General features: G+C 36.5%; 1 protein-coding gene across 2 annotated transcripts in view; it reads left to right on the forward strand.

The window, feature by feature from the left end:
- Window positions 1-17,812, forward strand: part of RNF145 (ring finger protein 145) — a 55,264-nt gene that overhangs the window by 16,878 nt on the left and 20,574 nt on the right. For both annotated transcript variants that reach the window (XM_044230396.1, XM_044230404.1), the window contains 2 exons: window positions 10,432-10,523; window positions 16,650-16,885. In XM_044230396.1, coding sequence (XP_044086331.1) covers window positions 10,432-10,523; window positions 16,650-16,885 — 328 coding nt within the window. The remainder of the gene's footprint in view (window positions 1-10,431; window positions 10,524-16,649; window positions 16,886-17,812) is intronic.

The raw sequence follows: 17,812 nt of genomic DNA on the forward strand, positions 1-17,812 counted from the left end.
ATAGTCTCTTCCTGTGGCCTTTCCCAGAACACCTCTGAATCTGAGCTCAAGCTCTAGAGGTAGAGATACTTCTCTATCTTTATTCATTTTTAAGCAAAAATTGTGTCTGTAGAGTATAATACAGTAGAGTATATATGCTTCTGATTCATCATTTTTGTGTGTAGATGAGTGCCTGGCCACTTATAAGTGCCATATCTTTTGGATAAGTGGATGGGTGACTGGAGAGTTTCAAATACCATGTTCCTTATTTATTACTTTATAACCTCAGTGTCACTTACTAGAAAGATAGTTCTCAATTTCCTTACCTGTAAAATAGTGGTAATATCTTAAGGGGCTATTATAAAGATTCAGTAAGATAAAGCATATAAAGCTCTTAGCATAATTTTTGACATGTAAGTACTCAGTGAATCTTTTTCCTTTTTTAAAGAAGTTTTTTAATTCCAATACAATTTTAATATACGGTGTTATATTAGTTTAAGTGTATAGTACAGTGATTCAACAATTCTATACAGTACTCAGTGCTCATGATAAATGTACTCTGTAATCCCCATCACCTGTTTCACCTGTTCTCCCTCCCTCTGCCCACATCCCCTCTGGTAACTTTCAGTTTGTTTTCTATAGTCTCTTTCTTGGTTTGTCTTCTCGCTCTCTTTTTTCCCTTTTGTTTTGTTTCTTAAATGCCACATATGAGTGAAACCATATGGTATCTGTCTTTCTCTGTTTTGCTTAGCATCATACTCTCTAGCTCTATCCATATTGCAGACGGCAAGATTTCATTCTTTTTTTATGGCTGGATAATATTCCTGTGTGTGTGTGTGTGTGTGTGTGTGTGCGCGCGCGCACGCACCACATCTCCTTTATCCATTCATCCATCAGTAGACACTTGGGCTGCTTCTGCAATTTGGCTTTTGTAAATAATGCTGCAGTAAACATAGGGGTGCATATATCCTTTTGAATTAGTGTCTTTGTAGCCTACTGTGAATACCCAGTAGTGTGATTACTGGATTGTAGGGTAGTTCTATTTTTAAATTTTATTTTTTTAAAGATTTTATTTATTTGACAGAGATACACAGCGAGAGAGGGAACACAAGCAGGGAGAGTGGGAGAGGGAGAAGCAGGCTTCCCGCCAAGGAGGGAGCCTGATGCCGTGCTTGATCCCAGGACCCTGGGATCATGACCTGAGCTGGAGGCACACGTCTAATGACTGAGCCACCCTGGCTTCCCTATTTTTAAATTTTTGAGGAACCTCTATACCGTCTTCCGCATTGGCTGCACCAGTTTGCATTCCCACCAGCAGTGCAAGAGGGTTCCTTTTTCTCCACATTCTTGACAACCCTTGTTGTTTCTTGTGTTTTTGATTTCAGCCATTCTGACAGGTGTGATTGGATATCTAGTAGTTTTGATTTTTTTTCCCCTGCTGATGAGTGAAGCTGAGCATTTTTTCATGTGTCTATTGGCTATCTGTATGTCATCTTTGAGAAATGACTGTTTGTGTCTTTTGCCCATTTTTTTAGTTGGACTACTTGTTTTTGGGGGTGTAGTGCTCAGTCATTTTTTTTTTTTTTAGAGAGCAAGAGCTCGAGTGAGCAAACAGGTGGAGGAGCAGAGGGGGAAGGAAAGGGACAAGCCGACTGCACGCAGAGCACGGAGCCTGCCATGGGGCTTGATCCTGCGGCCTCTTGAGAAAATCAAGAGTGCTCCCTCTGTGCTCAGTGAATTTTAACTGACATTCTTATGTTTTTTTTTTTTTTTTTTAAAGATTTTATTTATTTATTTGACAGAGAGAAATCACAAGTAGATGGAGAGGCAGGCAGAGAGAGAGAGAGAGAGAGAGGGAAGCAGGCTCCCTGCTGAGCAGAGAGCCCGATGCGGGACTCGATCCCAGGACCCTGAGATCATGACCTGAGCCGAAGGCAGTGGCTTAACCCACTGAGCCACCCAGGCGCCCGACATTCTTATGTTTTGTTTTTATTGAGCAGCAGTGTTTTATGAGCATTCTTTTAAAAATGACTTTAAATCAGAGTATTTCATGGTACCACTATATAATGATAGCCCTTTAGAGTTGATGTGGTTTCTTTGATTAATCTTCAAAATCCTAAACTTGAAGATAGAGGTATGAAAATTGTTGCTTTTATTATAATTCTGGGTGAGAAAACAATGATCCTGCCCTCTCCCTCATGCTTTTTTGGTTTCCATGTGGTTTAATGGTGTAGTGATGACTGAAAAACATGTAGCTCTGTTTTTATATATAGTATTACCATCCAGACTTTTTTAGAGGTCAAACTTGTGTTATGTAAGGAAAAAGAGAACCCTGACTATGTCACAAATGAAGACCTGTAATCTTCATGGGACAAAAAAATTCTGGTGGAAGTTTTAACTTTTGATTTTTAATTTTATAGGAATGTTTCTTCTAATGTTTAAAGTTTATTTTTATTAGAAAATCAATTTTTTTTAAGTAAAAAGAATTATAATAAAATTTTACAGTATACAAAAATACTTCCCGTTTTTAATCTCATTTTGATCCATATTAATAATCCTTTTGGGTTTATAGAAGAAAAAACCAAAGTGGGCAAATAGCTGGGAAGGAACAATCTCAGACTTGAACCTGAATGTAAGTTTTCTGATTGTTAGCGTATTCTTCATAGGGAGGCACATTGTTAAGGGAAAGAAAATGAGTTTTAGATTCAGACTGGGTATGAACTAGTTTCACTACTTAGTCAGTATGTTACTTTGGTAAGTTGCTTTTTTGAAAATGTAAAGAAAGACAATGCCCATTTTATGGAGTTAGTTTTGTTATTAAACTAACAAATTTCAAGATGTTTTAGAATTTTCTAAATTCTAAGCATGTTTTAGAATTTTATTATGCTGTATAGTATATGGTGCTGTCTCAAGTTTAGCAAGGATGTATTCTTTTTTGTGTGTGTGTGTGTGTGTTCTAACAAAACTTTATTTATTTACGGACACTGAAGTTTGAATTTCATAAAATTTCCACATCATAAAATATTATTATTCTTTGGCTTTTTTTAAACCACTTAAAAATGTTAAAACCATACTTAGCACTTGGGCAATACAAAGCAAGCAGCAGGCCATCGTTTGCTGAGCCCTGTGCTAGATTAGTCTTGATAAACAAGGATGTATTCTTAAATTATTCATAATATGTCACATTTATAAATATTGAGGCTTGAATGTATTACATTTATGAAGTACTAAGGAAATACTAATTATGAAATTCTAAGGCTGAAGTTTTTAGTTTTTAAAAATGTAATGGTTCAGATTTCATGTGGCAACTTTATAACTATAAAGTTATAACAGCTTTTTTTTTTAAATAAGTTTTAATGAGATAAAATTTACATACCTATTTAAAGGATACAGCTCTACAGCTCAATGGTTTTAGTATGTTCACAGAACGATGGAAACCATCACTATGATTGATTTTAGAACATTTTCATCACTCCAAAAAGAAACCCTGCACCCATCCGTGGTCACTCCCCATTTTCCATTAATCTTCTTCCCCTCAAGCCTAGACAATGGTTAGTCTATTTTCTGACTCTATGGATTGGCCTATTGGGGACATTTCACATAGACACAGTATGTGGTCTTATGCCTTGGCTTCTATCACTTAACATGTTTTTAAGGTTCATCCATGTTGTAGAATGTATCAGTACTTTTTCTGTCCAAATCATATTCTGTTATATGAATATACCACATTTTGTTCATCTATTTATTGATGGACATAGGTTCTTTACACTTTTTGGCTAATTTGAGTAGTGCTGTGAACATTATGGGTAGGTTTTGTATACTGTTTTTTCTTAGGCATATACTTTAAGGTGAAATTGCTGGATCATATGGTATCTGTGTTTAACCTTTTGAGGAACTGCGGTACTATTTTATCTTCCTCTTTTTTTTTTTTTTTAAGATTTTGTTTTTAATCTCTATACCAGCTCCAACCTACAACCTCAAGATCAAGAGTTGCATGCTCTACCTGCTAAGCCAGCCAGGTGCCCCTGCCATTCTATTTTCCAAAGTCGTACTATTTTTACCAACAATGTATGAAGGTTCAGTTTCTCCATATCCGTGCCAACACTTGTTAAAATCTGTCTTTGTTAGTATAGCCATCATAGTAAGTGTGACATGGTATTTCATCTGGTTTTGATTTGCACTTCACTGTTGGCTAATGATACTAAGCATTTTTTCATGTGTTCATTATAAATCTTTTTAGAGAAATGTTTATTCAGATCCTTTGCCAATTGTTTAATTGGATTGTCTTTTTTTATTATTGGGTTGTAATACATCTCAATTCTAGATAGAAGTCCTTTATCAGTTATATGATTTACAGATATTTTTCACCATTCAGTCTAGTTAAATCAAGGCAGAGTGTAGTATGGTACTAAGAAGGAAAATCAGTATTTGGCTAATTAAGTAATTAATTATTTAAGTAATTTATTTGGTACTTCAGAAACTGGCTATATAAAAAGTTATTGCAAATTGAAAATTTCATAAGCTCTTGAAAAGCTGGGTTTCTCTTTTCCCTTAAAGCATGTACTCAAATAGGGGCACCTGGGTGGCTCAGTTGGTTAAACATCTGCCTTTGGCTCAGGCCGTTATCCCAGGGTTCTGGGATCCAGCCCCACATCGGGCTCCCTCCTTAGTGCACTGAGTCTGCTTCTCCCTCTCCTTCTGCTCCTTCCTCCACTCAAATAAATAGATCTTAAAAAAAAAAAAAAAAAAGTCACGTACTCAGATAATGAAGCTGGTTACCCTTAAGTGAATAAAAACTTGTTTAGAATATGTCTAGAATGGATATTGCTTATAGTTCAGAGGAATTAAACTTTAGAAAATCTGTGACCTCAGTTGATGTAGTATGAACATTTAATATTTTATTTTCTATGTTTCAGGTTTCTTAACTCTTAAAATTACTAAACGTGTTTTTCATTTTGAGTAATGTAAGGAATATATTTTCCAGGATCAATCCTACTTTAAAATTGAGACTATCCAGAACTATAGGAGAAAAAAGAAAAACTTGACAACTGACATGACCTTTCCTATGGGGGTATGGTCTTGATTTATATCACAGTTGTGTGTTTTTCTCTAAAATTTTTAAGCTCTAGTATTCTTTTTTAAAATTATTTTTTAAAGATTTTGTTTATTTGAGAGAGAGAATGAGAGAGAGAGAGAGCATGAGAAGGGGGAGGGTCAGAGGGAGAAGCAGACTCCCTGCCAGGCAGGAAGTCCCTATGGAGGACGATGCGGGCCTCGACTCAAGGATCATGACCTGAGCCAAAGGCAGGCGCTTAACCAACTGAGTCACCCAGGCGCCCCTAAGCTCCAATATTCTTAAATTCCTTGTTTTATTGTTAGATTTATGAACTAATATGTCTGTTTTGTATGTGTGTAAGTTGAATTAGGAGACCCTGGGTTTCATTAAGATTGAAAGTAAACTCCTTTTCATCCTGGTCTCTGGTATGTAAGTAGGATTTCAAATGTAAAACTTCCCCAAAAGTTATTTGTATGTAAAATAGAGATAATAAGCTCCCCATTTCATGAAAGTTTGTCTCATTGAAGGTTTCTCTGTTACAGGACTATTAGCATTTCGGGCCAAGTCATGCTTTGCTCTGGGGACAGTCTTGTGTATTATAGTATGTTGGTGCCTCTGCTCCCTAGATCACAGCGCACACCCTCTCCAGCAGTTGTAAAACCACAGAGTATCCCTAATTGTCAAATATGCTTACCTGAGGAACAAGATTTTCCTCTTTTGAGAACCACTGCTGTTAATAAATGATATAAATGAATTTTATCATTCTATACCCAGCTTTTAATTTTGACAGGAATAAAATTGACCCATTTCAGTGTTTTATATATTTTCTTCTTTTGAACATTATCTGCTCCAGACACTAAATATTTCTGTAGGGGGGCACAAAAAAGCTAAGAAAGAACAGTATAAGTAAATGAACAATTACTAGCACATTGTTTATGGTATAGTAGATACTCAAACCCAGTGTTAGAACATCTCAGTATCTGGAATCCCTTAAATTGCAGTGCCTTTTGTTTGCACATATTGCATAAGAAAGCTTTGAGAGCTCACGGCTTAATTTAAAAGTAGATTAGGTTTCTCTGGAATTAACAGTGTGAAAGCATTAAGTGGCCAGAATGTACAAATTGTTCTAGGTTGTTAGGTTCCTTAAGAGATTGTTATAGGGTCAGTTGGTGAGTTTTGGTAAGCTTCTAGATTTTGTTGTTGTTACTTTTTTTTTTTTTTTTTTGTAATTTGTATGCTTCTCCTTATAGCAAGAATTTTTCTAATTGCAAGCTATCCTTGAGGCCCTTTTCATGTATCTCAAACATTCTTATGCCCCCAAACAGTTTTAGTCACTGGAGAATAGGCTAGCACAGGGGATCAGAGAAGTAGATTTTCAGTGTTTAGTTTATTAGTGCTTGGGGTTGATTGTCGTATTGCACAAATAGCACAAATGAAAAAAGTTCTAAGAAAGGAAGGATTTTTTTTCAGTTATAAGTAGATGGCAGGGATTCTTGATTCTGACCAGTCTAATATATTTTACTATTTAAATGTTCTAGATTTAAAAAACAACAACAACAACAAAAAAAACCTTTTAAACAGCTTTAAAAAAATCTAAATTGAAAAATCAAATACTGCTTTTGAACATTTCATCTGATTCAGTATTTTTTTTTTAATTGACAGACAGAGACTACAAGTAGGCAGAGAGGCAGGCAGATAGAGAGGAGGAAGCCGGCTCCCTGCTGAGCAGAGAGCCCGTTGTGGGGCTTGATTCCCGGACCCTGGGATCACGACCTGAGCCGAAGGCAGAGGCTCAACCCATTGAGCCACCCAGCCGCCCTCATCTGATTCAGTCTTAAAAGAATTGTTAAATTTTTTTAAAAATTAGAATTTCATGGCTATTGCATCAGATTAATTTTTGGCCTAAAATGACTCACGGAATTTTGCATAATACCTTCTCTGGATCCTTCTTATTTGGCTTACTGTCTTATTTACATTGTGAGTGACCCACTCTGTTGAGACACTTGAGTAATCAAGTTTTCGTTCTCAGTGTGGGGAGCTGTGAAGTCGTTCATAACTTAGATATAGAGATCTTTGTTCAAACATTGATCCGTGTTTTAGTTCTTCCATACAGTTTGTGATGCAGTCCAGATTCTTCTTTCAGAAGGGACAGCTCATTGTTCCTTCTGAGACCAGTGTTCAGCCCTCACTGAAGCCACTGCCCTGGCTCTGGCAAGCCTAGCTCAGCTGGCCCAAAGAGAGATTACAGGCTTTCTGGGCCTGGCCCTCTTTGCTGAGGTGGGGCTTACTGGTGAGTCAGCCAAACAGGGAGGATTTTGAAGGACCGTCTTGATAGAGAGGAGTTGAACAAAGAAGAAAGGGTCTAAGTTGTCTAGAGAAGTTGTTAATTTCTATTGGTTCAGTGGCTCAGGTCGCACATTAATAGGGGAGGTTGCAGCATTGAGGAGAGCTATTCTTAGGGTTCTAGAGGATTGCACCACAGAGAGCTAGTGGGAGGAAGCTGCTTAATACCATGGTGTTGTCATTAGGTCCTGAAGGTTGGTTATTTTTCTGGAAGGCACATCCCCCTTAGTGTCCCTATAATCATGTCAAATCACAAAGTCATGAAGTATGGATACCGAAAAAGAATTAAAAAGAAAATCATTCTCTTTTTATAGCATTTATCACAACTGTAATTAATTATTAGATTAAATAGTATGTTTGATGTTTGTTTTTCCTTCTGGTTTGTTAAAGTCCATGGCTGACAGGATTGTGTCTCTCTTGTCTTTCGTAGTGTTCCCAGAGAGTAGCAGTGTGCTAGCAACATATTATGTATACAGTAAATTCTTTTTGAGGTTAAAAGAACAAGTATAGAGAATGTTAATTTTCCTTACAAATTTCATTATGTGAAGTTAGAATTCTTAAAAGGCAAAGAAGCTGTAAAAAAAGGTAAACTATAGTAGGAAACAATACAAAACAGTTAAATGTTTCAGCAATAAGAAATTGTGAATAGTGTTTGCTGTGTTATATATAAAACATCACTAATATGATGACAAAAGCAAAACAAGGGAGAGAAGATATGTCAAGGAACCCAACTCTGCGATTTCTCTTCCCTCCCCCACCCCACTTGAGAGATCTCCTGGGGACTGAGCCCTTTGGGAGCAACTTTCGGCTCTTCCTGAGAGAGAGAAGTAGAGCTTTTGTAGGTACTCCTATTGCCCTTTTATTGAATTGACATAAAATTCAAGTGAACAATTCATTGGTATATATTAAATTCGTAATGTCATGCAACCATCACCATTATCTAATTCTGGATTATTTTCATCACCCCATGGTAAAACTCAGTACCTGTTATTTGTCCTTTCCATTTTCCTATCCCCCAGCCCCTGGCAAGCATCAATCTGCTTTTTGTCTTTGTGGGTTTTCCCTCTTTGTAATTGGACCTATTGGAGAGGGATCTGCTGTGGCCACAAAGAAATTATTTGGCTTTAGAGGCCTAGGACTCAGGTTAGAGCTCTTTCAAATATAGATTCCTTTCTTTAATAGTATTTTCAAAGACTTCATGAATGTTAAGTGCTATTTTTATGTGTATTTTAATTTATATTTTATAATTCTCTCAATTCTTCAGTTTTCTGTCCCCAAACTTTGTAAAATATGATAAATTCTCATTGATAGTTACCTAGTAATGTAGTAATCAGATATGCATATGTAATTTGCATATATAGCATTTATGCCTCTCACAGAGTTTCAACCACTGACGTCTGGACTGGGTAGTCCTTTGTTGTGGGGCTGTCTTATGCACTGTAGAATGGTGTGGCAGCACTCTTAATCTGGGCGCTCACAGCAGCCCCCAGCCCTTCTAAATTGTGACAACTAAAAATGTCTCCAGACATTGCGTCAGGGTCAAAATCACCCCTGATTGACAACCACTGCATTACAAATATTATATTTGTAAAATGGTAATAATGTACCACTGCATTAAAATCATTGTTCTTGAGAATTTCAGTAAAAAGAGACTATTGATTTATTATTTGCTATAAATAGTCATCAAAGAATGATAGAGAATTGCCAAATCACCCATGAATCTAGGTCCATTATTGATTTTTTATAATTGTCTCCCAAACTACTTCCATTCATAAAATATATTTTAGTTTTTAATTTTGATTTTTTTTTTTGGCAGTACTCTCCTTGCAGATTATGTAAGGGTCATGTCTTATTTGGCTGTGCTACCCTAAAGGATTTCAACTTGATTGCCTAATAGGAAGTAATTTCATGAAAAAAGTAAATACAGCCATGGGTTTGTTCAGATATACTGGAAACATTCAAACTGTTTTAAGTACAATGAACAAAACATTCAGTAATTGAAGAAGAGAATTTTTTTACACAAATTTCCTTATCTGTTGTCAGGAACTTAAGACCATAATCTTCTTGTGTTACTACTTAGCTTACTGACAGTAAATTAAGTTTTTCTTTCCTGTGCTTCCTGGATGTGGACTGGAAGTTCTGTTTTCTGTTTGTAAAGGCTCTTTCCTACTTATATCTTATTTCTCAGTACTCACATGTTAAATGAATTCAATTTTAAAAGAAATAGTAGATGTGATTTAAAATTTATTACAAAATGCGGCGCCTGGGTGGCTCAGATGGTTGGGCATCTGCCTTCAGCCCGGTCATGATCTCAGGGTCTTGGGATCGAGCTCGGCATTGGGCTCCTTGCTCAGCAGGAGGCCTGCTTTCCCACTCTCTGTGCCTGCCTGCCTACTTGTGATCTCTCTCTCTCTGTCAAATAAATAAATTTTTAAAAATCTTTTAAAAAAATTTGTTTCAAAATAAATCTTAGCTTTCTTACATGTTATAAACCTAATTATAGATTCTTCAAAGAGTCAAAAGTGACAGTTTTTAAGGATTGTTCTGCTGTGAGCCAGTTTTCTAACTAGTTTGTGATTTACTTGTAACTAAGTACAAGTGGGAATAAAACTTTGGGGAAAATAAGATGGGCAGGATGGTGGAAGGGAGCCAAAAGAGGGGAAATTTGATGTAATAATATTGATGTAGTATTATCAGTTAAGCAGTAGGGTTGAGGGATGGTGTCTCAGTGTTTTGTTTTGTTTTTTTTTTTACTGGGAATAGTTATTTAATAAGGCCTTGGGAAGAAAGAAAATCCCATAATGTAGTGCTTTGGCTGTCTTTTCTGCATCATAAAATTCACTTTTGGTAAATTCCGATCCAGTGCATAGAAGAACGAAATGAAGTCCATCCTTACATAATTCTTTATACCTAATTTTTTTCTCAGTATACATACGGAGAGAGATGTCATTAACATAATACTATGCTTTTTATAAGAATACTGTACTTTAGCTTTTCTTTTCCGTATGTGCTTGGAGTGTATCTAAAACATTTTTACCATTTTACTTATTTAGGGACTATGTCAGGAGTGAACTGGAGTCTGCCTATGAAGGACCAATGTATTTAGAACCTCTCTCCATGAATCGGTTTACCACAGCCTTAATCGGTAAGTATTATAAAAGAATTAAAAGTATAGGTGGGGATCAGCTAGTTTTACTGTCTTTACATGCTTAAAATCATACATAATCTATAGGTGTTTGTGTTTTTTAATGATATTTTAACTATTTGGAAGGTTAATAAAGCTGGTTATTACTTTGTGAGATTAAAATTAAATATATAATGTTTTAAAGTTATTGTTATTGAAAGCCATCACTGTGGTCAAAAATAAATTGCCAGAAACATCAAGAACTTGAGACATGATTGAAGTACTTAGGTAGCACAATGTTAAAAATAGGCATGTTGGCTAATAACCCCAAACAATGTAGATACAGTCCAAAGTGACCCTACCTATGTGACAATTGCAAAAAAGGAAGTGAGAGAAAACCTATTTTGTGACTCTTAAACTCATCCATCTAGAGGATGATAAAAGGTTGAATATTAGAAAAGGAAGATTTCTGTAGAGAGCTCTTTTCTCTGAAATAGCTCCCCAACCATTCACATGTCAAGAATTCAGCAGTAGACTATTTGGAGAGTCACATGTCTTCTGTGGCTTAGGGGGGATACTGTGAACTGGTGTCTGACCCAGCCTGTAAAATCTCAAGCTGCGCCATCTAAAATTAGCTACATGTAGCTATTGAAATGTGGCTAATCCAAATTAAGATACGCTGTAAGTCTAATACACCCAATTTCTAAGACTTCGTATAAAAAAGGTTGCAAAATGTCTTGTTAAGTTTTTAATGTATGTTAAATGTTTATATGGTAATATTTGGGGTATATTAGGTTTAATAAAATATATTGTTAATTCCACCTGGTTTTTTGTTGTTGTTGTTTTATTTTTTTATAAAATGAGGCTACCAGAAGGTTAAAAATTAAAAATGTGGCTCATAATATAATTCTAATAAGATATCAATGCCAGCATTGGGCTGTCTGGCTCTTGAATTTTCTGACTGTGGATGTAGTGAAAATGTCTTGTGGAGTTCTCTTGTTCTAATGTATGTGGGCAAACGGTATTAGTTTCCTGTGAACTAGAAAAGGGCCCCCAAGAGTCCATGGGATTTTTTTAGGTCCTTCTAAGAGAGCCTTCAGAAGAATAAGAAGACTTCAATGGGGATTGAATTTTCAGGAGTTAAGACAAGAACTGAAAACGGAGGGTATATAACAAGCAGTAAGGTTAGGAGAGCCACAGTGGTGGGAACAATCTCAGAAGAACCCACACAAATGCACAGGAGAAAAGGCAAGGAGTTAAAAAAAATTTTTTAAGTCGGGGGGGCAGTACGTATGGGGAGTGAGTGGAGGGGCAGAGGGAGAGAGAATCTTAATCTAAGCAGGTTCCATGACGGGTGCAGAGCCCAGCGCAGGGCTCTTGATCTCATGACCCTGAGATCATGACCTGAGTAGAAATCAGGAGTCAGAGCTTAACTGACTGAGCCACACAGGTGCCCCAAGGCGATTTTTTTATGCTCCAGCTTCATGTGCACCCACACCCTATCATTGTAAGAGCATAGGCAAGTAAGAATTTCCTACTTCTCTCTTCTCTTCCCTACATGCTTCAACCCTGGATAAGTCAGGAAGAGTGGGCAATGGTGCTGTTAGAGAAAGAAGACAAAGCCTGTCATAACCTTCCCACCTCTCTCACAATTGTGGGTTTTCAGTCTTTAGCCCTGTAGGAGGCCTGAGCTGTGGATTAAGGGAAAAGCCTCAACTTTAAATCAGTTTCAGAGTATTGGCTATTGTTCAGTTGAGACTGTAACCTCAGCTAGATGAGAAAAATTACAGGACTTGCCTTAGGGACAGGGGAACACTAGTCTTCACAGAGTGGATTTTAAAAGACAATAAGAGAAAAAAAATGCTGCTTTATGACTGTATCCTAGGAGTTGGTATATTCAATAGTGGTAACATTCAAGTGTGAAAATACAGCTGACCCTTTTTAACAACACAGGTTTGAACACGTGGGTCATTCACTTAAAATCCAGTCCTGTTAATGTATTTGCTTTTCCTTATGATTTTTTTAAAATAATATTTTCTTTTCCTTAGCCTGCATTATTGTAAAAGTACAGTATGTATTACATATAAAATACAAAATGTGTATTAATTGACTGTTATGTTACTGGTAAGAATTCCAGTCAACAATAGGCTATGTTAGCAGTTAAGTTTTGGGGGAGCCAAAAGTTATGCAGGTGTTTTCTTCAACTGTGCAGCTTGTTGGCCCCCCAACCCTTGAATTGTTTAGATGTCAGCTATATTTGCTAGGTCAGAAAGTTTGTCAAGTATTATTTTTTATTCTGTGATGGATTCAATATAGTATAAATTTGAAACATCTCCTTAAATTTTCCTATCAGTGGCTATGATCCTCTGTTTACTCAATTAAGATTCAGTTAATTGGAAATAAAATCCATAAGTAAGTACTTTCTACTCATTTTTTCCATTTCATTAATGAACTTTTAATGAAAAACTGAGTAATATTGATACGCCATCATTTCTTAGAGTTGTAGACTTCTTGGAGCTATTTCTAATAGTGGAATCCTGACATTAAGAGCTTACTTTGTGATTTTGATTTATTCAGAATTGCTGATTGGAATAGGCTCATCAACTTAAACAGCTTCCAGTTCTTCTGTTGCTGCAGGAAAGATTTCCACTCCTTTTTTTTTCACCTAAATAGGAGGAGGAGTGGTCTTCTCTTATAGAGGATCCTAGCCTATGAGTCATATTCTTCTATGAAAGAAGATAAATGAAGGCTGTATGTAACCCCAGAGTTGAGTACTGAATGTGCTGGCATAGACTTAGGGGAATTTTCGGAGTATAGAGGAAGTTTACATCATGCTGAACAAGGAAATTTAAATATTAGCTATGAGTACAGTGAGAGAAATAAGATACGCCAGCGTAAAAATTCCTAATCATTCCTAATGTTAAAAGCATTTCCTCCAAGTACTTTCTTTTCGAGTTTTTGCTAATTTTTTTTTTAAAGATTTTATTTATTTATTTGACAGAGATCACAAGTAGGCGGAGAGGCAGGTGGTGGGGTGGGGTGGGGGGTACGACAGGCTCCCTCCTCAGCAGAGACTCCAGTGTGGGGCTTGATTCCAGTACCCTGAGATCATGACCTGAGCCGAAGGCAGAGGCTTAACCCATTGAGCCACTTAGGCGCCTCGAGTTTTTGCTAATTTTTTAATCAAAGAAATACACTTATTTTTAAAAGCCAAGACCTACCACAATTTTGTGATGAAAATTGGCTCTCTCCTGCACCACTCCTCTCCACAGTCCTGTATCAATTCTCCAGAGGCCTTTCTCCTTTCTAAGTCACAATCATATCTTCCCTGCTATTACCTCTTTTGTTCTTCTCTGGAAATTCTGTCAACTGGATAATGTTCCTCCTACATTGACTCCCTAATTTCCTTACTATTCTGTTTTCCTTCCTCTCTCTCTGTCTTTTGTTTTACTTTCTGAGGTTTCCCAACTTTATCTTCCATCCCTTTTGTTGTACCTTTTTTGTTTTATATTTTTAATATCCAGGAACTTGTTTTTGTTGAATGCTTCTTTTTACTATGACAGCCTTTTTATTTCTTAGATATATCATTTATCTATTTGAAGCTTTCTTTGATTCCTTGAATTATCCATTTCCCCTGAGATCTTTCTTCTGTTTGTTTTGGTCTTTGTGTGTCATGGGATAATAGTGGTTCTCAAACTTGGATTTGAAACACCTGGTTATATTAAACAAGGATTTATAAATCCTGATGCCTAGGCCTCACTGAGGCTGATTAAAGCATAAGTTTTACTTAAATACCTAGGAGTCCTTGACTGATCATTTGTATTAAAGCAAGTTAAGTTGTTGATTGGAATCTTTAGATTTACCAACTGGCATGTTTCACAGTTGATGTTCAAGTGGAATTGGCTGGTTTTGAGTATTTGTATGTGTTTTTACTTGGACTTGATCATCTTCCCGGAAAAGGAATCTTTCTGTCTGTCCCTTGTAGGGGAGGCTGTTGTTAGTGACTGGAATGTGTGACAATAAACATGGCAGCAGTGCTTGGATATCTAGAGAGATCTTATTTTCAGGGTGCAGGCTTTTGTGTTAATCCCCTCTTTTCATATGGGCATCTTACTTTTGCTTTGGTGTCCAGGAACCTGTTCTTGTTCTCTTCAAGGTGTAGGCTTTTGTCTTCCTTCTAGGGTGTGGGAAAGAGTAGTGGCTGGTAAAGTTAATTGCCTGCCATCTCTTCATTCTCTGTTCTTTAAAATGTTCTCCTAATTCAGTTGATGGCCTCTCCTCTGCTTTTTGTTTTTGTTTGTTTTTAGTAATATGGGTTTTCCTCCTTTTATGCCTTTATGGCTATTTTTCACATTATTTAAATATCAGCTCTTTAAAGGCTAAGATTAATACTTTGTGGAAGAAAATACCACATGTTACAACATGGTAGATTTTTTTTTTTTTTACAACATGGTAGATTTTTAATAAATGTTCAGCTTTGTGTAAAAATGGATGCCATTTTTGTATTCTTTTTTTTTTTTTTTAAGATTTTATTTATTTATTTGACAGAGATTACAGGTAGGCAGAGAGGCAGGCAGAGTGAGGGTGGGTAGGCAGGCTCGCTGCTGAGCAGAGAGCCTGATGTGAGGCTCAATCCCAGGACCCCAGGATCATGACCTGAGCCGAAGGCAGAGGCTTTAACCCACTGAGCCACCCAGGCGCCCCCATTTTTATATCCTTTTAGTAGTAATATAGACTGAACACAAAACTAAAATCTCAGAGCATTGTTTTGCTTTTCATTGGCAAGAAGGAAGAGAAATTGACTCAATGATTCTCAAGTTAATCTGGCAGATAACAGGTTCAGGAATTTTCACGAAATTCTAAAGGGATCTATGGAGGTTTGTCTAGTGAGTGAAATGGAACAAACAGTACGGTACTGTCATCAGAGTAGATCATTGAAAAGAATAACAAGGGGGAATCAACAGCCATATGTTAGTACTGTGTCATATGGATTTAGTATAATAAACCATACAACTAAAAACAACCATGTATGTATACTTCCTGGTATAGAGAAAGACATACATGCATTATATGTATTACCTGAAAAAAACTGATTGTAAAATCGTACATACACTGTAATCTCTTAGAAAACATTTTTGTATGTTCACATGCATAGAATAAATCTGAAAAGGGTAACAGTATGAATAACTGATTTTTAAAAAATATTTATTTATTTGAGAGAGTAAGCGAGCAAACTTACATGAGCAGGAGGGGCAGATGGAGAGGGAGAGCCAATTTCAAGCCAGCTCCGCACTGAGCGTGGAGCCAGGTGCCGGAGCTTGATCTCACAACCCTGAGATCGTGACCTGATCTGAAACCAAGAGTCAGACACTCAACCACCTCTGCCACCCAGGTGCCCCCAAATACTAATTTTTATTGAGCATACCTAGGTTTCAGATACAATGCTAAGGCTCTCTATGCAGTGCTTCGTTTAATGGACCAAAGGTATTAACAAGCTATTTTTGTGTGATAGGATTATAAGACATTGAATATTTTTCCTGTTTTTATTTCTCTGTATTTTCTAACTCTTCCATAATGATCATACATAATCCTCTGGGAAGAATTTGTTGCTTGAATTTTTTAGTGTTGACTTTCATTATTGAGTCATTTAGAAAGAGGGCTTGCATAGTCCTGTAAAAGCAGTTAAAGCTTGAAAATCTCAGAATGAGTTTTGTTGGAGGGTGATCTTAGAGAAGTAACTGTATCTCTGGAATTTTATGCTATCACCTATAGACCAGGACAGTTAAATATTGAGGACCCTTGTAAAAAGAGCTGTATATAAACAGTAGTAACTGAATAATTATAATATTTAGTTAGATGTTAAAAAAGCCTTTTTCTGTATTATATATGTCATCCAAAATGTGGTGAAGACCAGTGGATATTTATGCTGCTTTTTTCATATCAGTACCTAGCTAGGGAGTTGATGCTCAAAAGTGACAGAACATGTGAACATGTAATTTTGGTCAGGTGAGGTAAAAATTTGATTTAAGTTATTAACTAAGAGATCTTAATTAGACTTCTTCAACAGCTGTGTCATCATTTTCTTAGCAGTGTCTTTTGTTTTTATTTTGCGGATACCAAATCTTAAATATGTTCTCCCCATTTTAGGTCAGTTGGTGGTGTGTACTTTATGCTCCTGCGTCATGAAAACGAAGCAGATTTGGCTCTTTTCAGCTCACATGCTTCCCCTGCTAGCACGACTCTGCCTTGTCCCTCTGGAAACAATTGTTATCATCAACAAATTTGCTATGATTTTTACTGGATTGGAAGTTCTCTACTTTCTTGGGTCTAATCTTTTAGTACCTTATAACCTTGCTAAGTCTGCATACAGAGAATTGGTTCAGGTAAGACTGACAACCACAGACAGCTAGATAAAATTCTACATAAAAATTAGTTCTATTAAAGATTTAGTTCATTTCACAGTGGTGGTCATGGTAACGTTCTGTTAGACAGTTTCTAAGTAGCAACTGTTTTCAACCTAATTAGGAGCATCTGCGATTATGAAGAAGTGTTCTGCAGAGAGGCAGTGAAGTAAAGTGAATTTGTGGAAGCAGAGTGTCTGGGTTTTTACTCTGGCTCTACTGTTTACTAGCTGTGTAGCCTGGGGATGATGGGTAATCACTTAAGTTGGCTTATTCAGTAAAATGGAACTAATAGGAAGAGTCCTACTTAACTTGTAGGGCTGCTGTAGATTTAAATGAGTTCAGTGCAGCAGACAATATTTAGTCTGTGTTAACCATTACAGTGAAGATGAAAATAATACAGAATTGAAAACCTAGAGGTAAAAATTTGTATTTTCTTCTGTTTAAAGTCCTACTGTGATTACAGGTTTTTTTCCTTGTATTTGCCAGTTTATGTAAACTGAGAAGTTAAGTAGTTCTGGGCTATCATGTGATGGATTTTGTTTAGATATACTGATTTTGCCAACAGGATATGCATCTACTTTTCCTACTTTTTTAGCCTTTGCTCTAAAACAGATTATCCCCAGATAGAAACAATAGATAAGTATTTCTGTTTGACTTAATGATAAGTATAAGTATGTAAAATAGATATTAAAGCTGACATTGATATATAAAGAGTGCTAAAATGGACATTCTTTTCTACATTTTGACTGTGTGTATATGACCTTAAAGTACAGGAGGCTCTCAGATTGATAAACTGAAACTACTGAGAGAAGTGGGTTTTTTTGTTGTTGTGCTCCAGGGCAGATTTCCCAGAAAAATTTCCCTGAACTCTTGGCTTTAGGCTGATTCGCCTTCTTTGTTCATCTT

This window comes from Neovison vison, chromosome 1 (assembly GCF_020171115.1).
Source record: "Neovison vison isolate M4711 chromosome 1, ASM_NN_V1, whole genome shotgun sequence".
Taxonomy (NCBI): domain Eukaryota; kingdom Metazoa; phylum Chordata; class Mammalia; order Carnivora; family Mustelidae; genus Neogale; species Neogale vison.